At 58.7% G+C, this 22261-nt stretch overlaps 1 protein-coding gene across 3 annotated transcripts; it reads left to right on the forward strand.

Annotated features, from left to right (window-relative positions):
* Positions 1-7083: 7083 nt before the first annotated feature.
* Positions 7084-20320, forward strand: BAK1 (BCL2 antagonist/killer 1). 3 transcript variants are annotated; one of them, XM_051808710.1, is made up of 7 exons: positions 7084-7515; positions 10601-10719; positions 13785-13920; positions 14016-14159; positions 17013-17193; positions 17509-17586; positions 19637-20320. In XM_051808710.1, exons 2-7 carry the CDS (start codon positions 10632-10634, stop codon positions 19724-19726), a joined length of 717 nt encoding a protein of 238 aa, XP_051664670.1. In that variant the 5' UTR covers positions 7084-7515; positions 10601-10631; the 3' UTR covers positions 19727-20320. The 3 variants fall into 3 exon arrangements, with proteins under 3 accessions (XP_051664670.1, XP_051664671.1, XP_051664672.1); XM_051808711.1 differs by having other exon boundaries at positions 17509-20320; XM_051808712.1 differs by lacking the exon at positions 17509-17586.
* The last annotated feature ends 1941 nt before the right edge of the window (positions 20321-22261 follow it).

Raw genomic sequence — 22261 nt, forward strand, 5'->3', positions numbered from 1 at the left:
GAGCGATGCCAGCGGCACAGAGGAGCCATCCCGGGGGCAGAGGGGGGACCCCACAGCCCCAGGGTGGTGCCAGGGGCACAGAGGGGACCCCACAGCCCCAGGGTGATGCCAGGGGCACAGAGGGGACCCCACAGCCCCAGGGTGGTGCCAGGGGCACAGAGGGGACCCCACAGCCCCAGGGTGGTGCCAGGGGCACAGAGGGGACCCTGTGTCCTGCCCAAGCTGCCGGGGCAGGGAGGAACTGCCGCCTGTGCCAGAGAGCAGGTTTGTTGTGTCACAAATACCAGGCTACATCCTTAGCGGTTTCGAATGTGGGGCACAGATTGTGGAGCTGTTCTGTGCTTTTGGAGCACCTGAAATAACGGGATCTGCAGCTGGAGGCGACCGCCTGGAGCCTCCCGGCCCCATCATCATACAAATGGGTCATAATAAAAAATAAATTAGTGTGAGTCCACAGAAAGCAGCAGAGCTCTATCGCTTTCACAGGCTGAGGATCCCCATGAATATTTCATTTAAAATATTCTATTCTGTTGGCTCGGATCACTGGAATATCCGAGTGGCTCACATTTGTAATTTGCAACTTTACAGCAGCTCGGTGAGCCCTGGAAATCTCAGCCTGGACGTTATTCCAGGCCCCAGCCATCTCTCTCCCTCTGTGTTGGTGCAGCATCGTGCCCAGAGGAGGCCACGGCCGGGTCTCTGTGGTGCTGCTGAAGGTGCAGAGTGAGCAGAACAAGCCCCCGTGTCCCAGGACAAGCTGCAGCCAAGAGCAGGATGATGGCAATGGCACTGAGCTCCCAGTGCTGGAGCGGTGCCACCAGCCCATCCATCTCCACAGCTGGAAGAGCCAGAACAGCCAGAGCACTCCAGCTCTGGATCCCATTCCCCATCAGTGTAGGGGAAGCCAGCGAGGTTGGCAGGGGCTCTTCAGCTCACACGATTTGTGAGCAGCTTCCCCTGCTCTCAAACCATGCTGGTGTTTGTAAACAACCCTAAAATACAGCGAGCAGGATGTGGGAGCATCACGTGAACCTTGTCAAGGTGACAAGTGCTCTCAGAGGGCAGAGCAGCTCCCCGAGCCCATCCCTGCCAGCCTGACCTGGCATTGCCAAGGCCAGCCCAGGGCAGTGTCTCCATATCCCACAGGGATGCTGGATGCTGTGGAAATGACTGGCTGCCCCTGCCAGACCCCGTTTAGCACGGGGCAGCAGCTGCTTCCCTCAGAGATGCACATAACCCTGAAAGGAGCTGCCCTGCAGTGACTCAGCCAAGGCAAACCCTTCCTCCTGACACCTCTGTGGTGTTTGACACTTGCCCTGGCAGAGGCCGAGTGCTAATAATACCCACATTTTATATAGTCCTTTGCTTTGGGAAATCTTGGGCGGTTTTGCACAGAAGTGAAGTCTATTTGGAGCTCAAGGCTTCTAAGGATGTGTCAAGGACACAGTTTTGTTACCCAGGAAGGTATTGTGGGCAGGGTCTATTGCCAGAGTGGCTCTGCATTGGCAGGAAAGTAACGATGCCCATGTTAATTTGCCATTGCTGAGTCCAAATAAACACCCCAGAGGTGGTCAGGGAGTGCATCTCTCTCACAGCCCTGGTTTCATGGGCTTGGGTGCTACATCCCCATTCTGTGATGTGCCCCAGAGATGGGCAGGAACACGAGGTGGCTGTGAGAGCATGCCACGCTGTGCCAGGAGCCCCATCCCCTCCTGGCAGAACCAAACTCACCCCGGGCGGGCGTGGGGAGGGACCCGGCGAGGCCTCAGGACGGCTCCCACAGAGCCCTGAGGAGGGCAGAGGGAAGCCCTGGGAGTGCTGCAGCCTTCACTGCTGGCTGTGTCCCGGGCAGGTCGGCTGGGTGTGTGCTTCCTGGCATACAATTCCCAGATTAGCAGGGGCTGGGCTGCCAGCAGCTCCTCCGGCCAGTGACCGTGGGCTGGGAACCACTGCAGGCTCAGGGTGCAGAGCCTGGTGCTGCCCAGCACGGGCAGGGCATGGGGTGGGCTGAGGGTGCAGGACTGGGACACCTCGTCCCTGCACCCAAGGGAAAATGAAGGGGCACTTCATAGTTTGGATTGGAAAGGACCTTAACAACCATCTCATTGCACCCCCCGCCACGGGCAGGGACACCTTCCACTGGCCCAGGCTGCTCCAACCCCGTCCAACCTGGCCTTGGACACTTCCAGGGATGGGGCAGCCACAGCTTCTCCAGCCCACAAGGACAGAACTCCAACCCCTCTCCAATACCTCTGTCAGAGGTTGGCTTTAGCTGCCGGGGATGGAGATCACCCCCAGCCAAACTGATCCCACTGGTCCTTTTACAGTGTGTGGGGAACAGAGGCAGAGGCCTCTTCTTACCCAGAAATTAATAAATAAAAACCTTAAAAGCCACAGAGAATAAATAATGAAAAAGCTGGAGGGTGGAAGGGTTGGGAAAGGAAGAAAGGTAATTCAGCGCAGAACAGTTTAATAAGGGAAAGTGAATAATCAGAGGGAGAAGTGAGAACATTTTAGTCACACTAAATGCTTAATCTAAGAAAAAAATAATAAAAACTTCAAACCAAAGCCAGGCCATGGCAGTCGGGCGGGTGAGACTGAAAGGTCCTTCCCGGGGAACAGGAAAGGGGAAAGGAAAAAGGAAAACGTGGTATGTTCATTAAGCAGATGGAAAAGAAGAGGACAGAGCTGGAGCTGAGGAGCCGTTCGGCCGGTACCGGGGTGGGGAGTGAAGCAGCAGCGCTGAGCTCTCCCTGCCCCGGGGCTGCCGGTCCGTCCGGAGCTGCTCCCGCCTCCCCCAGGAGCTGGATCTGGGGAGGGAAGGATGCGCCTCAGGGACCGAAGTGGCTGACACGGAGTGGCACCGCCACCCCCCTCCCCACCCCCTCCCTGCCCTGGTGCCCGTTCCCACCCTGACGGGGCTCCCGGGGCTGCCCCCTGCCCCAAACGGGGCCCTGCGGCGGGCACGGGGCTCTGGGCACCCCCGGCACCCCCGGCCGGGGCTGGACCCGCAGGGCACGGGGCAGGGCTGAGCTGGCACCCCCAGCTGCCGGCACCCCCTGGCCTCCAGCCCCCTGTGCTGCCCCGGAGAAGCCGGACAGCAGCAATTCCCAGGGGCTGCGGCTCCGGGAGCCGCGCCAGGAACGTCCCTGCCTTTATCTGCCCTGGAGCCGCGCTCATGAATCGGCATCTGTTCCCAGACACCCCTCGGGGGCTGAAAGGAGCTTCTGTGCGGCCCCGGGATGGCGGAGCTCACGGCAGAGGGGGCGCGGGGAGAAGCATCTCCTGAACTCCGGCTGCGTTCCAAAGCGCTCCGAGCACGGAGGGAGAACAGCCCGTGGAACGCCCGGGAGAGACAAAACCCGCCCCCGCGCTCCGCTTCCCAACCCTACTGGGGAGCTTCCCAACCCTACTGGGGAGCTTCCCACCCCCGGATGCGGCTCCCGAAGACGCGCCAGCACATCTGGCCCCGCGGGAGGCGGGGATGCTGAGGTGACCCCCCTGCAGACGTGCCCGGCGGGTAGTGAGGGCACAGAACCCCCTCCCCACCTCCAGACGTGCTCTTCCTGTGCAGGGAGCGAAGGAAGTCGCGTTTTCCTCTCTCCCGGGCTGTCCCTGTCTTTGGGAGGAGTGTGCTGGCGCTCGGCTGCCCTCGACTCACACTGGGGGCAGCTAAAGCGAGAGCCAGGCTGGGAAACTCCCCACGGGGATGGAGGGTTTCCACAGCCCTGGTCTGATACTGCCCAAAGCCCTTGCCAGTCCAAATTTTAGAGGCATTTAGAAGTCTAGCACTGACCCATGAGGCGCTCTAGAGGGAAGTAGCTGGTATGGAACCCCTCCTAGGAACGGGGAAACTGAGGCAGGGAGCACAGAGCCAGCCTTCTCACAGGGGAGGCTCAAAACTGGGCTTATTTCATCAATAACCTCACCTGGAACGTGCTGGGTTTGGCTGCAGAAGGCACCAGATTTTCTAAAGTGTTGCCCACCCGACATCGGCACTGCCCGGGGTGCCAAACCCGCAGGCGGACGGAAAACCCCTCTGGTCTGTGCTGAGACGGTGCCTTGCAGGCCCGCAGCGTCCTGTCCCCGCTGTCCCCGCTGTCCCCGCAGCCGGACCCGGCGCTGTCCGTGTCCCCCGGCTCGGCCCGGCTCGGCTCAGCTCGGTTGGAAGTCGGACAGTGCCACCTGGTGCTCCGAGGAGATTCAGAATCACAGAATCCTCCTGTGGTTTGGGTTGGGAGGGTCCGTAAAGCTCATCCTGTTCCACCCCCTGCCACGGGCAGGGACACCTTCCACTAGCCCGGGTTGCTCCCAGCCCCGTCCAACCTGGCCTTGGACACTTCCAGGGCTGGGGCAGCCACGGCTTCTCTGGGCACCCTGTGCCAGGGCCTCCCCACCCTCACAGACAAGAATTCCTTCCCTGTGTCCCACCTAACCCTGTCCCCTGGCAGTTTAAACCTGCCCTTTCAGTCTAGTTCTCTCCCCACGGCTCTGCCCAGGGGGTTCTGCTCCCCCCGGGCCCGAGGGGGTGGAGGATCTCACCTCCTGGCCAGCACCACGCCAGAGGGGTCTGCAGGGGTATCAGCAGCCACAGGCAGAAGAGACTCCTCTTCCCTCTCCATCTCACTTTCCAGGGCATGAGGCTGCAGTGGGGAAAAACAGGCAAAAGATGCTGTCAGTGCTGACAAAGTGTCTCTGCCCAACAGCTCGATTCTGATGTAACTGATCCCAGCAGCTGAGCTTGGAAAAATCTCTACCTCTCCCCCCACCCCTGCTGTGCCAATTCATCACCCAGAGATCTCAGAGCACCTCATGCAGCCGAGCAGACATCCCCTGGCCTGGATGGGAAACTGAGGCCAGCAGTGCCAGCACTGCCCACTGCTGACCAGCAGCACCCCAAGACCTTTCCCTGCTCAGCTGGGTTTTTTTTTTTTACCCTCAAAAAATATCATGTAAAAGGGCTATGACATCGTGACTGGTTAAACCCAAGATTCTGTCACCCTTCCTGTTCTCTCCCTCTTCCATCACCTGGCACAGAGCACAGCCCTCCTCCCCCAGGAAGGGTGTTGTCACCTCAGCCCCTCGCTCGTGCTGGCACCAGAGGAGGGCTCACACAGCACAGCTCCCTTTTCCTGCCCCCTTTTCCAGCAGCAGCACAGATTTAAACACCAATCATTGGTGAAACCAAGTTCTAAAATGCCATGAGAATCCTGAATGCAGAGGCCCCATCTCCACAGCTGCTGTGCACCTCTTATTTCCACCAGCAAATATATCTCTTTACTTCCACCAGCAAAAGGAGCTGCTGGAAGGAGGAGCTGGTGAGAGCTGGGAACATTTCATGTTGGCATCAGTGATCACAAAGCCAGGGCAGCAGAGCCAGCTGGGAATTGCTGCCTCCACGTCCCAGAGCCTCTGCAGCAGCACGACAGGCTGGCTGCACACAGGATTTACACCACTGCTCCAGCATCTTCCCACCAGCATTTCTCGAGGTCCATACTGGCCATTCCCATAGCAGAGATGGCCCTTTTTCCCTTTATCCCTGATATCCACCCCCCCAACCCCCTCCAGTGCTGTTTGGGGACACAGCACAGGAAGTCCCCACAAACTCAGTCCCCACAGCTCAGTCCCCACAAGCTCCTTGTGCTTTTGCTGTAGGCACAGATTTGTCCAACAATCCTGCACAGTTTGTTTTCCACTTCTTTTACTGCTCAACGTGAGCAGCAGGAGCCCTGTTATAGCTGATATTGGAGCATTTCTGGTTCCTAATAGGAAATTTCTGTGTTGATGCACCACAAAAAAAAGTCACCAGTGGCAGAGGCAGTTCACACCGAGGGACCTGGGAATTGCTGTTGGCTGCCCAGCACCACTTTCCCAGCTGGTTTTCTACAGCCAGACCACAGAGGTGTTGTGCAATGTATCCGAGGTGGAAGGGAAGTGGTTTGCCAAAAGGAAGGGTTTTAGAGGAGATTCACAATTGCAGAAGTTCTCACCAGAGCTGTCACCTAATGAGGTAATTCTGGGGGATGCTAAATCTGAAATGGTGGTGGGGCTCAGGAACAGCCTGGATTGATGTGGATGTGGTGGGGAGAAGCCCAGGACTTGTTCTGCAGTAGAGGAACAGCTTAAACCTGGCCACACATCACACCAGGTGTGCACAGGAACAACCACCACCAGCACAGATCAGTCACCCACAGTCAGGGACATCAGACCAAACAGCCACATTTACCTCTGAAATCAACTCAGAATTGAGGTTGGTGGTGGGAGCTGGACCCCCACCAGGTCCAGGAGCTTCTCAGTGGGTGCCCCTGGGAGGAAGGCAGAGCCCTTGGTACCAGGCTGGTGGGGACAGTCCCCCTTAGCTGATCCCTCACCTCCCTCTGCTCTGTGATTGTTTTACCTCCCTGAAAGCTGTCTCTGGCCAGGGCACCTCTTCTCCCAGCCCCTGTTCCCACAGTCACTCTGGGTGTCCTTTGCTTCTCCCTCCACATCCAGCTTTCCACTGTGTCAGTGCAGCCACCACCCTCAGCAGGGTCTGCCAAGGCCACATGCCCAGCAACCTCCACCTCCAAGGGAGCCAGGGCAGGACCCTCTGCAGCCAGGGGCCCATTTTCCATGGAAAAGCTCAGCCAAGTAAGCCAAGAGCTCAGAAATCTCTGGCTCTGGGGCAGGGAACATCCCCGAGGGCACACACAGAGCTCCTGCCGCTGGACAGGCAGGTGTGATAAGCAGCAGTCAGGCGTCTGTACCGGCCCCAAACCTCTGCTTATCTGGCCCTTTGCAGCCCCAGCAGCGCCCCTGGCAGCTCCCAAGGAGAGGAAAGGCAGCCGGGGCAGATCGCTGAACCCTCAGCACTGCAGCTATCTCGCTCCCCGCGGTGAATCACACCCCCTCCTTCCAGCTGCTGGGATTTTTCAGTGGATTTCAAATTTCCTAAGGCACTTGGTGTGAACCAGCTCTGCCACCGGTGGCTTTTTTTCTGGTGGATCAACACAAGTTTCCTCCTGGAAGCCAGAAATGCTCCAGTAGGGACTGTAACGGGGCTCCTTCGGGAACCTGGCAGAGGGCAAACCTTGAGATGCAGCCTTGAGGAGAAGGTCAGAAAACCACTGGAGAGCCCAGGGAGACGCCGAAGGCTCCCGGGGCAGCACGACGAGCAGAGTGCCGGGATGGGACGGGGTGTGCGGTGCCATCCCCGCAGCGCAGGGCAGCCCCCAAACCCCGCGGCCGGGGTGCCTCAGGTTCCCCTGGAGCCCCCCGAGGAGCCCCCCCGGTGCTCGGCGCTGCCCCGCGCAGGGGTTGGTGCCTCTAGAGGGAGCTGAGCGGGAGCCGCCCGCGTCTATGGTCCGGGGCTGGGTTTCTACTTGATGTTTTTTTTTTTTTCCTCTTCTTCTTTTCCCTCCTCCTCCCCGGCCCCGCTCGCTTCCTTTCCCCCGCCGCGCTCCGGGCAGGAGGCAGGAAGGGAGGCGGCGGGATGGAGCGGCTCCCGGCCGGGATGCGGTAGCGCCCCGGGACACGGTGAGTCGCGGGGGACCCCCCTCGCCCCCTCCCCGGGCTCCCCCGGAATGGGTTATCTCTGTTCTCCGGGCCCGGCTGGGACGGGCAGGGATGCACCGGCAGCCGCAGGGACCCCGCGGGGGATCCCGGGGGGCGGGAGGGGTGACAGAGCCGGGCCCGCATCCCGGGACAGGGAGAAAGTGCGCGGTGGTACCTCGGCAGCCGCGGCTGGGCGGACAACGGCCGGGCCGGGGCTGGAGATCCCGCCCAGGGCGGATCGCTGCCCTAGAGAGGGAATTTCTCCTTTTTTAACCGTATTTTCTCCAGCTGGGTTTTTTTCCCGCCTCGCGGGGCCGCGGCCGTGACAGCCACGCCCGACTTCCCTGTGCGCGGCATCCCCGAGGGGACGGGGGCACAGCGGTGGGCAGAGCTGTGCCCTGCCCAGGGGGTGACACCCGTCCCGCCACACCGAGGAGGGGGTGACACCCGTCCCGCCACGCCGCGGCCTCGGACACGGCACGTGTGGCCGTGCTGGCCCCGCGGGGACCTCCGGACACGCGCTCGGGCGTGGGGGGACCGTGGCTGCCGCGGCTGGGGTCGTCTGCCCTCCCTGGGGCCACCAAACCGAACAGACTGACCTGTTTGCTGTGCCAGGGCAGGCGGGGGGAGCGGGCCTGGCTCCGTGCTGGCCGGGCAGGGCTGGCAGCGGGCACGGGGTCCCGCGGGGTCTCTGTCCCGGGGAGGGGTCGCTGCCCTGCACGCTGTGATGGGATCTCTCCCATGGCCCAGGGCCAGGCTCGTCCCAGAGGATGCTCCGTGCGTTTCCTGGAACAGGATCTTCACACCGTGTCAGGGGCAGACTCCGGAGCCCCCTGGCTGGGCTTGGCCACAGGGGCTGTGCTCCCTCTCTGGGCCAGCCCTGCCATCTTCCCTGCTCCCAGGGCCCGGGAACTTTCCTTTGGAGGAAAGTTTCACTCTCGAGGTCTCCTCTTCTTAAAGGCCTTTGACCCATTTCCTGTGTGTCTTTGTAGCACACCCACCACTTCATCCAACTTCATCCTCCAAAGGAAAGTGGGGATTTTTTCCTCCCAAGGAAAGTTGGATGAAGTGGTGGGTGTGCTACAAAGACACACAGGAAATGGGTCAGAGGTCTTTAAGAAGAGGAGACGAGGGTGAAATGAGAAACAGTTGGAGGCAAAGGTCTTTGTTTTATTGGGGAAGGCTGGTGGGTTCCGGGAAGGCTCATTCTTTGCATGGCATGTGCTCTTTAATAAAGATAAGAGCCCTGTGCCACCTTGGAGGTGTAGCTAAACCCACACCTCAGGTGCTGGCTGCTGCTCTTAACATTTTGCAGCCTCCTACAAGACCAAAACACCTTGTAGAGTGGATCAGACCTTGCTCTCAGTGACCTGCAGCTTCCCCAAAACACTCCCTTGGGCCCTGTCTCGAGTCCTGGAGAGTTTTCATTTTGTGCAGCCTTGGGCTGTCTCAGTCTGTGGGTGTCATTTCCTGCTTCACACCCTTCCCTGCTCTCATGACAAAGGGGGAATGGGGCACATCGAGGGGGCTGGGAGGCAGGAGGAGCAGCAGCACTCTGGGTCCTGGAGGGGATGGTCTGAGACACTTTGCCCCCAGCAGAGGCGAGCAGAGAGCTGTGCTGGGCATTCACAGGTTGGCAGCAGTGGGAGTTTGGTGTGGGCAGTGGTTGGGGACCGACAGCACTGCCAGTCCCAGGGGTGTGTGAGCACGAGGCTGCAGAGGGTTGTGAGAGAAGAGAAGAGAAGAGAAGAGAAGAGAAGAGAAGAGAAGAGAAGAGAAGAGAAGAGAAGAGAAGAGAAGAGAAGAGAAGAGAAGAGAAGAGAAGAGAAGAGAAGAGAAGAGAAGAGAAGAGAAGAGAAGAGAAGAGAAGAGAAGAGAAGAGAAGAGAAGAGAAGAGCGCTGCAAGAACCCAGGAGGAAACCGAAAACGAAAGTTCTCACGGGGTTCAAAGGGTTGGCCAAATGCAAGCTTGAAAATCATGAGTCACTGCATCTGGGTGCTGGGCCCACCTGAGAGCTCCAGAGAGCTGCTGCCAGGCTGCTCCCCCCGAGCAGCACCGAGCCCTGCCAGGGCAGGGGCTCAGCCACAGCCCTGCTGGGCCCACCCAGGGACTGGGGTGGCAGTGGAGGAAGCACCCGAGGCTTCCTCAGTGGAGGAGGGGATGGGCACCTGCATCCACTCAGGCACTCCTCGAGCTCTCTGCATCATCCCAGAGCAGGGAATCCTGTGATTCCAAGAGCAAGGAGAGAGGCAGCTCTGGAGCCTGGGTCTCTGCTGATCTGGGCAAGTGGGAGCCAACTCTCTTCAAAGATCTGCTCTTGGTCTCAGCTGATGATCCTCATCATTTTTTTGTGGTTTTTTCGTCCATCCTTGGATGGGGATGTTTGAGCAAATCAGGAAACCCATTAGTTCAGCCCTGCAGAAGTCTGGCCTGGGAACATGCACTGGCATGTCAGACTGCAGGCAAGGAGCTGCTGTGATCCCTGTTAATCCTGACTGGAACCGTGTGGCCTCTCTCCCTTCTCTGCAAACCCTGGTGCTGAGGGTGAAGGGGCTGCCCCAAGCCCTGAACTGCAGGTCTGGGTTTGGGACAGCCGTGACCTTCAGGGGCAGGATGGGCCGTGCGTGTGGTTCTCATTTCATTTCCTCTCAGCCCCGGGTGAAGCCCTGCAGGTGCACTCTGCTCTGGGCTCAGGAAGTGTGGTGTTGCATCATTTCAGGGTGGAAAGAGCTGCAGCAAGCCCACGCAGAGAGGGAAGGAACCTTTTTCTGGCAAAAGCGAGAAAGTGCTCAGGAGGCATGGTAGGGAATTGTCCTTTTCTGGCAGATGACATCGGTGATAAAGAATCTCAAAGAGGAGAAATCCAGTGCAGTTAAAGGACTAAAGCAGAATTCTTTCAAGGAATGAGTGTGCCAGGCAGGGAGGAGCCAGGGCTCTGGCAGAGGATAACGGCAGCATTCCCACTCTCCGAGCACTTCCCGGGCTGTGAGGAGCTGAGAGGCCGCAGGGCTCCAGGGGTCCTGCCGGCTGCTCAGGCCACTCACTGACCCCCCCGTGGTGTTCCAGGTGCTGCTGACATTCCCAAGCACCCCCTGCAATGGCCTCAGGGAACGATGGTGACCCACCACGGGCCCAGGGACGCCGGGGCAGCGACGGGCGCAGGTTGTCCCAGGAGCTCAACCCAGGTAAGGAGCTGCTGGGACGTTCAGGGGACGAAGGAGTTTAAACCCTTTACTTATTTTTTTTTTCATTCCCTGCTGTGTTGCTTTGCTAACACGGGATTTCCTTCCTCCAGGGCCCTTTGCAAGGCTGGGATAACAAATCTGTGATACCTTGCTGAACTGAACTGGGAGGGCACGTGCTTGGTGCTTTTGGGAGATGCCAGGCTGGGCAGGGCTGGAGGCAAACTGGTCTGGTGGAAGGAGTCCTTGCCCACGGCAGGGGCTTGGCACTGGGAGAGCTTTAAGGCCCCTTCCCACCCAAACCAGCCGAGGATTCTGTGCTTGGCATTGGATTAGTGTGGTGGAAGCAAGGTGGGATTGAAGGGCACGGGGAGAACAGTGTGCAGGGAGCTGCTGGACAGGACACACACTGGTGCCTGGGGTGCTGTTTACTTTCCCTTCCCTGAGAGAGCAGGAGGTGCTTGGTGTTTGAATCCCAGAGGAAAGCACACCCTGGTCTCGGGCACTCGCTCTCAGGGTCTGTCCCTGCGGGTGACAGCAGCTCTCCTGGGCCTGGCAGAGCTGTGGGATGAGCTGCAGCCCACCAGGGGTGGGTCAGTCTGTCCATGTGTGAGCCCAGCCCAGCAGACTGTGCCACAGCATTTCACACTGATGGGTGTGAAAAACTGGGAACAGGGCCAAAAGGAACCTGGGAAAACCCTCAGCTCCCATTTCATCCCCAAATGATAAAATGTTGCTGTGGAACACGGTGACTCCTTGACCTGTTGGGCAGGTGAGATGTGAACCAGCTGAGTCAGCTCTGCCAATACCAGGGGCTGGGAGCTGCCCTGAACCCTTTGGGTGCCTGACAGTGCTGTTTGTGCTCTGGTATTGCCTGGTCTCCTGTCCACCTCAGAGTCCCATTTGTGCCAGATCCTGTGATTACACTGGAAGGAAAACTACCCCATCCTTCCCCATGCTGAAGTCCAGGAGGATGAAAATACCCAAACAGGAGCATGGTTTGCATGTGCTGGTTTCCTGTTGAGGAAACTGAGACACCGAAGTGAAAACCAGTGAGAGGGTCAGGCCCTGAGCTCTGACCACGCTGGGTCACAGTCACAGTTCTTGTTTGCTTGCAGGCACTTAAGGGCCTTCCTGGCATCCCTCTGCCTCCCAAAACTCAGGAGGTTCCTCTGGAATTTGGAGGATTCCAGAGGAATCCTGCATGCCTCTTAGGCAGAAGCCTTGTGGGCTCCAGTGGCAGCAGGAATGTGCAGATGTCACCAGCACGTGCCATGGGATTGCAGGGTGGAAGAAGGCTTTTGTCACAGGGGTTGAGCCTGGATTTCATTTGGGGTTCTGTTTGCTTATCTTTGGATGCAGAAGAGATTTATCTGCTGCTCGAGGATTTGGTTTGTTATCATTGTGACCCAAAGCAAATGTGTGTCTGTTCTCCTGTTTTTGTTTTACTAAAAATAGCACCTGAGGTAATTAAACCAGGGTTATTTTTAGCGCACCAATTTCCTCTTCTGTCTGGCAGTGTAACCCTCCTCTCCCTGAAACTCTGAGTCAGTCACTTTCCTTTTCTCAGGGGAGCCTTCACGGGCTCCTCTGCTTCCCAGAAGGTAACATCTGTTTGCCAGCAAATAAACCTGTTCCTGCAAAACAAAAACCACGCCCTGAAAACACAGCGATGGGGTTTGTCACTTCCCTTCCCTCTGTTTACCCAACCTGGAGTCGGTGTAACCTGAGCATGACAGGCCCTGTCCTGTCCCCACAGCCCTCTGGGACACCGAGATGGGACCAGCCAGAAAAACCCTCCAGGGAGGGCAGTGGTGTGTTGGGGGGACCTGGGTACGGGGTCTGTGGGGCAGCATGGCCAGGACAGCTGTGTCCAACAGGCCAGGTCCTCACTTCCCAGCCCCAGGACATTGCTCAGGCAGGAACATCTCAGGTTGGAAATGCAGATTCCCGTTGCTGCAGAGCTGCTTGGCCAGTCTGGATACCCTGGGATGGTGGGATGGGGTTTTAGCTGGGTTGGCTGCAGTGAGCTGCACTGCTGGACCTGCTGTCACCAGCCTGGCAGGACAACCCCCCAAACCCACAGTCCTGCAGGATCCTCCACTCCTGACCTTCCCCCAGGCAGCACCTTGACCTGGCTTTGCACCCCAGTTGTGTCTGTGAATCTCCACCCTGAGGGTGATGCTCTGCCAAAGGAGCCGAGCTCTGACCCAGCCCCAGCACTCCTGTCCCCTTCAAACTTTTATGCTGGAAAAGACACTGGGAAGAACAATGTTAGTGCTCCCTCAGGGCCAGCTCCCTGAGCCTGTGGGGTGGCTCTGCGGGGCTGACACTTGTTTGGGAGCTGCTGCCCCAGCCCACAGGGATTCTGGAGCCACCGAAACTGAGCTCTGACCCAAGACACCCCGTGACAGAGCAGGGAATTTCCCCAGAGCCATGGGATGGGTGTGATAAGGTATCGGTCACCACGGGGCCAGACTGCCTGGCCAGGGGCTCCCTGCTCCAGAGGGGCAGGTCCTGGGCACATCCCTGGGCAGTGTGGGCACAGGGACACGTGTGGGGCTGGAGAAGGTTGTTTGGGCACAGCGACACGTGTGGGGCTGGAGCCATCACAGACACGTGCACATGGGGGGACACCAGTTGTTCCTGCCACACAAGGGCACAGCCCTTGGTGATGCCGAAACCCAGCATTGTTTGCTGAGGGCTGATGGGCAGCACCAGGCTGAGCTTTGCCTCCAGTCCGAGCTGGGATCTGAGATTCCTGAATCGTTTGTGCTGAGCAATGTCCTTATCGAGAGGCTGGAGAGCTGCCAAGTGCTCCAACATCTGGTTTGTGTTGTGACAGTCCCAGGGCTGCCTCTTGCTGTGCCCCCAGGAGCACAACTGGCTTCAAAATTATTTTTCTGAGGCCTGACTTCTGTTGGGTGTTTCTTGGGTTTACTGCAAAAGGCAGCTGTTAATACAAATGGCACAAATTTAGGTTGAAAATGAGGGAATGGTCTCTTTCCAGCTTGGGAAAGGGGGACGATGAGCTTCTCCCTTGACTTTTCTCCCTCCTGTGTGTGTAGAAGCCCGAGTGGCAGCGGAGGCAGAGGAGGTGTTTCGGAGCTATGCCTTCTACCGCTACCGGCAGGAGAGGGAGGAGAGAGGGGCGGAGGTGCCCCCAGACCCAGAGATCGAGCAAATCCAGCAGGACGTGGAGAGGTAAATCCCTGGCACCAACCCCGTGCACGTCCCTCTGCCCATCCCGAGCCAGAGCCAGTCCTGCCCGGCCACACTGACCCCTGTTCCCTCGGCAGCACCGGGAGCCAGGTGGGGCAGCGCTTGGCCATCATCGGGGACGACATTTACAGGCGCTACGACGCCGAGTTCCGCACCATGCTGGACACCCTGCAGCCCACGGCGGCCAACGCCTACGAGCACTTCACCAAGATCGCCTCCAGGTAAGGCCCTGGCAGGTGGAGCCTTCTCCTGGAGCTCAGCAGGGAACGGGGTCAGACGGGTGCAGTGCTGTCAGTCAAACCCTCTCCCCCTCTCTGGCTCTGTCCCAGCACACAGCGATGGTCCCAGCACACAGGGATGATCCCAGCACACAGGGATGATCCCAGCACACAGGGATGGTCCCAGCACACAGGGATGATCCCAGCACACAGGGACTGTCCCAGCACACAGGGACTGTCCCAGCACACAGAGATGATCCCAGCACACAGGGATGGTCCCAGCACACAGGGATGATCCCAGCACACAGGGATGGTCCCAGCACACAGGGATGATCCCTGCACACAGGGACTGTCCCAGCACACAGGGATGGTCCCAGCACACAGGGACTGTCCCAGCACACAGGGATGATCCCTGCACACAGGGACTGTCCCAGCACACAGGGATGGTCCCAGCACACAGGGATGGTCCCAGCACACAGGGACTGTCCCAGCACACAGGCTCTGTCTGTTCAAGCTTCACCCACTGTCCCTGGGCCGAGCTCCCAGTGAGCCCACCCTGACTGTTTCTGTGTTTCCTGCCTGTCTGCTCCTCCTCCTGTGCCTTGCTAGGACAGTCTTCCCCTGACAGGCACCTCAGTCCTTGCAGGAGCTGACTGGGGTCAGACAGCCTGGGGGATGTGCCCGTGCATCTGTAGCCAAGTGAATGTCCCTGTGCCCCTTCAGGGGCACAACCAGCCCTGGGCCAAGGCAGAGCTGCTGCTGGTCCTGCTGCTGCCTGCTCCAGGCTGGGACATCCCGAGGAGTCTGGCTGCCAGAGGCACAAATGCAGCCACAGGATGTGGGGAGGGAACAGTTCTCACTGCCTTTGGTGTGGTCACAGGAGTCATGGAATCACGGAATGGTTTGGGTTGGGAGGGACCTTGAAGATCATCTCATTCCAACCCCCCTCCATGGGCAGGCTGCTCAGGGCCACATCCAGCCTGGTCCACATGGAGCAGGGATCCCTCAGGATGGGGGATTCTCCACAGGCTGGTAGAGCTTGTGCAGGTGCTGCACATCCAGCTGCCCCTCCCAAAGCACAGCCACAGGTGAGTGAGGGACAGACCTGCAGTGCCTGAGGTACAGCTCTGACCGAGGTGGCAGCCAGGGCTGCAGTGCCCACCCCGTGTGGCTGCAGGGACACCAGGACACTGCACACTCCGTTGTTTGCCCAGGCTCGGGCAGGAGGCAGAGGCAGGAGGGTTCTCTGTGTTCCCATGGCTCCTCTGAGCACCCCTGGCTCTGCACAGCCCCCTCTGTTTGTGTCTAACTGCTTCTCTTCTGTCCTTTTCCTGCTCCCCTGCCCGGGAAGCCGCGCTGGCTGAGGCGGTAACGCACTCAGGTAAAATAACCCCTGTCCTTCTCCCTGTGCTCTGCTCCCTCCAGGGCTCTAACTCCCCTCTCCCTCCATACCTGTGCCAAGGCTCTGCAGGGAGCAGTGCAGGCACCACCAGAACAGGGCAGCAGGTTGAAACACAGGGCCTCAGTCTACTCTCTTTTTTATTTTTTATTCCCTTCTCGCTTGCTTTGCTGGAAACCAGGAAAAACACCTTCAAAAACCGGTCTAGATAAATCAGTGTCAAACCTGCCCTCAGCAGCCAAACCCTGGAGTAGACACATTTGGGAGCCTCTTCCAGCCACAAAATCACCATGTCTGTGTGGCTGGGATGAGCCTCAAGGACTGGTGCAGCATTCCCAGCCCTGCAACCACAGAATCACAGAACTGTTTGAGTTGGAAAAGCCCTCTAAGGTCATTAAGTACCACTATTCCCCCAGCACCGCCAAAACCACCATTAAACCACGTCCCCAAGGGCCATATCCATGTGGCCTTTAAATCTATCCAGGGATGGTGACTCCACCACTGTTCTGTGCCAGGGCTGGACAACCCTTTCAGTGAAAAAACTCTCCCCAATATCCAACCTGAACCTCCCCTGGTGCAACTCTCGGGCTGTTTCCTCCCGTCCCGCCCGTGCCTCTCGAGCTCCCTCGGGCTGGGCGGCTCTGGGATGGCTCCGGGTACTGAGCTGGGGGATCTGAGCTGGGGGGTCTGAGCTGGGGATCTGAGCTGGGGATCTGAGCTGGGGATCTGAGCTGGGGGATCTGAGCTGGGGATCCAAGACGGGGGATCTGAGCTGGGGGATCTGAGCTGGGGATCTGAGCTGGGGATCCGAGACGGGGGATCTGAGCTGGGGGATCTGAGCTGGGGGATCTGAGCTGGGGGATCTGAGCTGGGGGATCTGAGCTGGGGATCTGAGCTGGGGGATCTGAGCTGGGGGATCTGAGCTGGGGATCTGAGCTGGGGATCTGAGCTGGGGGATCTGAGCTGGGGATCTGAGCTGGGGATCTGAGCTGGGGGATCTGAGCCGGGAGATCTGAGCTGGGGATCTGAGCTGGGGGATCTGAGCTGGGGGATCTGAGCTGGGGGATCTGAGCTGGGGATCTGAGCTGGGGGATCTGAGCTGGGGATCTGAGCTGGGGATCTGAGCTGGGGATCTGAGCTGGGGGATCTGAGCTGGGGATCTGAGCTGGGGGATCTGAGCTGGGGGATCTGAGCTGGGGATCTGAGCTGGGGATCCGAGACGGGGGATCTGAGCTGGGGGATCTGAGCTGGGGGATCTGAGCTGGGGGATCTGAGCTGGGGGATCTGAGCTGGGGGATCTGAGCTGGGGATCTGAGCTGGGGATCTGAGCTGGGGGATCTGAGCTGGGGGATCTGAGCTGGGGATCTGAGCTGGGGATCTGAGCTGGGGGATCTGAGCTGGGGATCTGAGCTGGGAGGTCTGAGCAGGGACTCAGCACCCCCCGGGCTCTGTTCCAGCCTCTTCGAGAGCGGCATCAACTGGGGCCGGGTGATCGCCCTGCTGAGCTTCGGGTACCGCATGGCCATGCACGTCTTCCAGCACGGCCTCCCCGGCTTCCTGCGCCGCATCGCCCGCTACGTCGTGGAGTTCATGGTGCAGCACCAGATCACCCGCTGGATCGCCCAGCAGGGAGGATGGGTGAGCAGGGCAGGGGCTGCCGGGGGGACCAGGGGCTGTCTGGGGGGCTGGGAGGTCCTCAATGGAGCAGGAGCTGTGCCGGGGGTCTGGGGGTCTCTGGGGGAGCAGAGGCTGTGCTGAGGGTCTGGGGGTCTCTGGGGGAGCAGGAGCTGTGCCAAGGGTCTGGGGGTCTCTGGGGGAGCAGGGGATGTGCCAAGGGTCTGGGGGTCTCTGGGGGAGCAGGGGATGTGCCGGGGGTCTGGGGGTCTCTGGGGGCTCAGGCAGCACAGCAGCCCGGCTCCAGCAGGACCGACCCTGGTCTCTGCTCCCTGCCAGGTGGCTGCACTGGACCTGGACAATGTTTACATGAAGTACATGCTGGTGGTGACCCTCATCGTGGTGGGGCACTTGGTGGTACGACGCTTCTTCAGGCTCTGAGGGGGGCAGGGCTGGGGGGTCTGGCCCAGAGCTCTCTCCGTTCTCTGCTCTGTCTCCCAGGAGAGGGGGATTCCAGGAGCCCCCGAGAGAGAGCTGGAGAGAGGTGGTTGGACCCCCTCCCACCACAGGGCCCGGGGTCTCTGCATCCCCAGGAGCCACGGAGGGAAGTAGGGGATGGGGGGGCTCCTCTTTGTTGTCTTTTTGGTGCCTCAACAAGCTGCTGAGGATGGGGCCCAACTGTGCTGGGGCATTGCTGGGACCCCCAGGTCCTCAGGAGGAGCAGAGGTGTGATGGCAATGCCTCTGTGTGTGTGTGTGTGTGTGTAGGGTCTCGTGCACCCCTGGGGCAGGTGCAGAGCCCCCCATTGCTGACAGCCCCAGCCCAGACCCCCTCTGTGTCTGAGCCCTGGCTGCTACAGTTGGTCTGTAAGCCCATGTGGGGCTGCTTCACATCCCCTCTGCTCCTGAGCCCAGGACTTGAGCCTTTTCCATCTTTATAACAGACACCCCGACCCCTTTCTATAGGAACACTCCTCCTGCCCCTCCTCTGGCAGGAGTTCCCTGCCCCAGCCCGGGCCTGGGGCCCTGCAGCTCCCCAGGGCTCAGAGGGTGCAGGGCTGGGGTGCAGCCTCACAGCCCCCCCAAACTCAGGGGCTCTGTGCTGGCTCCCCTGGGAAGCACCAGCAGGTTCCCAAACACTAAAAGCCTGTGGGTGCTCTCTGGTGGGGACAGGGGGGGTTTCCTGCCCACCCACCAGTCCTGCTGGGGGTCACTCAGTGGGTGCTGGCACAGGAGCAGCCCAGCTGTGACCAGTTGTCCTCCCTGGCTGTCAGTGGGGGGCACTGGGGCTGCATCCCACCCCTGGCTGCCCCAGGGCAGGGCAGTGACTTGACCTTGTTCCATTCCTGGTGATGCTTGAGTGGGATTTTTGGGGGAGGGAGGGAAGCTCCACTCTCCCATCCCCAAAGCTCCCTGACTTTTGCAGAACAGGGAGTTTAAGCTGGTTACTCCACGAGCTCAGGGGCAGGAACCTCCCTGCTGTCCCTGGCAGCTCCCTCCTCTCCCCTCGCAGCTGCCCAGGCTTAGCAGGACCAGCCTTCATTTTTTTAACACTCCCCCCCTCCTGTTCCTGCCTCTTTTTAACCGAATAGCAGACTTTTTAACCTGCTTCCATATCAAAGTCCTCCTGAGGGGAGAATCCCCTTGCTCCTATCCCTGCAGTATCCCTTTCCCTGGTGGAATGCTCTGGTCTGTGCTTAATAGAAAGGCATTAAAATATTGACTCTGTTATTCCTCTCTCTCTGTTTTGGTGCTTGCCCCGTGCAGGGCAGCCCAGCTCTGCCATGGCCTGGCAGTGCTGGCTCTGAGCAGCCCAGCCTGGCTCACCTGGGCCCACTGGGCTCATTTGTCCCCTTGCCAAGTGCATTTATTTGCATTTTTCCACACACAACTTCATTTCCCATCGTGCTGCCCCTTCTCCCAGTTTGAGATTTCCTCGAGTCCAAGACTCTTCTCTGCTGTGAAACAGCCTAACCAGTGTGAGCTGCAGTTCCCTCCCTCCTCCTCACCTCCTTTTTGGGTGCAAACACCACCAGATGGAGCCTTTTTGCCACGATGAAAATGAATATCGTTATTTCCCTTATCTCCTAATCAGCCACTCTGTTGGCAAATCATCGTCCTCCAGCCTGGTTCTCTGCTGGGGTTGTGTCTCCAGAAGGACTTTTTGGACGTCCTTGGAAAAAAACCCAGCACATCAGTTTTTATTCACTACTTCAGACCCACTCCCGGAACTCTAAGAGACTGGGGGGAGCTTTTGCTGCTCATAATTTATTTTCATTTCCCAGATAAAGTGTTTCCCCTTGCAAACCAAATGCAACTGTGTGGGCATCAGGCTTCAAATAAAGAATATTTTTCATATTTATGGTAGAGGATTGAGCCTTAGTGAAGTCTGGGGTACCAGGACAGAGAAGGGAACTTTTAACTGGGTGCAGTGCAAAGAAAAGTTTCCATTTTATGCGTTTTCTCAGGGGATTTGCAGGGAGGATTGTCTCAGGACCTCAGTGCATCGCCTCCCTCTGCTCTCACCTCTCCCAGCCTTCCCAGCACTGGTTAACTAGTGGAAAAAAGCTTGAACTGGGACTGTGAGATTGGTGTGTGGTGCTGTGTCCTGTCACAGCCCCAGGTGCCCCGTGGCTCCTGGTGCCTCTCTGCCAAAGGAAGAGTCTCATTTACTGAGCCTTTTTAAATCTCACCATCTCCCAACTCCTTCCCTCTGGCTGGAGGAATCTGCCCGAGCTGCTGCTCAGAACCTCCTCTCCCTGCAGCCCTTCCTCACCCCGGAGGTTTCCCCTGTGTTTGAACCCACACTGTGTCAGCTCTGGTTCCTCCTCCCTTGCTCCAGTGTCCCCACAGCTCCTTCCCAGCCCTGCAGGAGGGGACAGGGTGTGTGACAGCAAAGGACACTTGGCACTGGCTCTGGAGGGGAGGGACAGGTACATACACCTTCTTCTCCCGGGGGAGAGGAGAGGCAGACAGGTTCTCCCAGCAGCAGCAGGGAGGTGGGGAAGGAGCTCTCTGCAGGTCACCTTTGAAGGGCAGCAAAGGGGCTGTGTGGGACACGGTGGGCTGCTTTTATCTGAAAAACAGAACATTTCTCTCACCAAAACTCTGTATTTTAAATTATGTAATGTACATATGTCAAAATAAAAATGGTACCTTGAGTGCAAACTCATCTCCTGGCCGTGTGTGGGGTTTTCTTCCAGAGGCTTCCAGGAGCTGTGCTCTGGCTCTGGGGGGCTCTTGGGGGACGATGCTTTGGCAGCTCTGCCTGGGCTGGGGCAGCTGGGCCCGTGTCCCTGGTCTCTGAGCCCCCCAGACACTGCCCAGCTCTGCCCCCTCACCCCGACCTGCCCTCAGTGCTGCTGCCTCCCCCCTGCAGCCCCACGGCCCCTTTGGGGCTGGGGAACCCCCCAGTGCAGCCCAGAGTGTGCTGACTGGCTGTGGTGGGAGGCACCAGGGCAGGGCAGGGCTGTGTCCATCCCTCCTGTGTCCATCCCTCCTGTGTCCATCCCTCCTGTGTCCCTCCCTCCTGTGTCCATCCCTCCTGTGTCCATCCCTCCTGGCTGCTGAGCACGGAGGATCCTTCCAGAGCCTTCCCCTCCCTCCCTCCTCTGGGTCTGTTCAGGGGGATGGAGGGCAGGGCAGTGTCTGGGGGGCTGGGGGGCTGTGCTGGAGCAGAGGTGGCTGCACAGAGGGGTGGCCCTGCTGTCCCCAGGCAGGACAGCTCAGTGCCATCGCTCTGGGATGGATCCCAGTGACCCCACAGCTCCATCCCAGGTCCCCACCCCGGCCTGTCTGTCCATCAGGGCAGTGACAGCCCCGGGCCATCCCCCAGGGTCCCTGGGCTTGGGTTTCTGGATGCCACTGGGGTCAAAGGGGACCCAGGGCAGGATGCCTGCCCGGATGGCTGGGACCAGATGGAGCCACAGGGTCTGAACCCAGGCCGTGCCCATTCCCTGCAGGATTAATCCTGGGGAATGTGTTTGGAGCGTTGGAAGGAGAGGAGATGGAGGCTCTGGATATAAATTGCTGCAGGAGGAGCGTGGGCTCAGTGTTTCCACACAATCCACCAGTGGCAGATCAAGCATTGGAATCTAAATAAATATTTACCCCAGTCCCTGGCCTCCACAAATAGCCACATGTCACCATTCCCAGTTGGTACTTTGGGACTCTGCAGTGGGATTCCAGCAAGGGAGGAGCATTCCCAGCACCCTCTGTGCCCAGCCCTGCTCAGCTCCCCAGTGACCCTGGGCTGGGGCTGCCCTGCTGCCTCTGGGCAAGAAAAGGGTGAACTTTAGGGAAAGAGAAATGGCCCTAATTAAAGAGCCAGCTGCTCCCCTAATCCACTTTGTGTCCTGCCCCAAACCCAGATCAAGCTCCTAATTAAATTACCAAAAAAATAATTAAGGCCACAATATTTTTGCAGTATTTGCCTTTGGCCATTCAAATGGAATTGACCCTAAACCAGAATCCAAGATCTGGTGGCAATTTAGATCTAGAGCTGGTATTTGAGTCAAGTGCCTTATCTCTAGAACTGGGTCAAACTCCAAAACACCTGAGTTTCATGGAAATAAAGTTTTTTTCTAGATAATTTCCAGGACATGAAGTGAATGAGAGTGGGCAGGGAAAACACACTTGTTTTTGTCATCCTCATTTTTTGATCAGATATCCTTCCCTGCCAGGCAGGTTTCCCTCACTTGGCACGTGCCTGGAGATCCTCAGCCCCTGGTTGGGATCCAGCCCCTCTCACTGCCATGGCAGGATCTGCTCCCTCCCCAGGGTTTGTTCCCATCCATTCATCCACCTCACACATCATTTCTGTCCCCAGTATCCGGGAATCCACCTGGGACCTGCTGCCCTGGCACAGGGGAACTGAAGGGGACAGACCTTGGTCTCCTGGCTGAAGGGGAACAGGAGCTGCAGCACTGAGTGACAGGGCCTGGCACCAGCCCCTCCAGCAGCAGCAGGGCCTTTGGAGCAGCCTCTGAGAAGAGATTCCAGGAGCCCTGCCCTGAGCCAGAGCGTTTTTCCATCCTGCGAGTTGGCAGCCAGAGAGGCAGAGTGTTCTCATTCCCAGATCATCCTGACTTTCC

This window comes from Manacus candei, unplaced genomic scaffold (genome assembly GCF_025592945.1).
Source record: "Manacus candei isolate 608988 ecotype Guabito, Panama unplaced genomic scaffold, ASM2559294v1 h1tg000073l, whole genome shotgun sequence".
Lineage (NCBI taxonomy): Eukaryota > Metazoa > Chordata > Aves > Passeriformes > Pipridae > Manacus > Manacus candei.

Bases quoted from the DNA above. Each gene is read 5' to 3' on its own strand.
- BAK1 (XM_051808710.1), top strand. From the start codon at position 10,632: ATGGCCTCAGGGAACGATGGTGACCCACCACGGGCCCAGGGACGCCGG. The intron at 17,194-17,508 runs GTGAGCAGGGCA...GCTCCCTGCCAG, and splicing joins TCGCCCAGCAGGGAGGATGG to GTGGCTGCACTGGACCTGGA. The intron at 17,587-19,636 runs GTACGACGCTTC...GCGTTTTCTCAG, and splicing joins TCGTGGTGGGGCACTTGGTG to GGGATTTGCAGGGAGGATTG.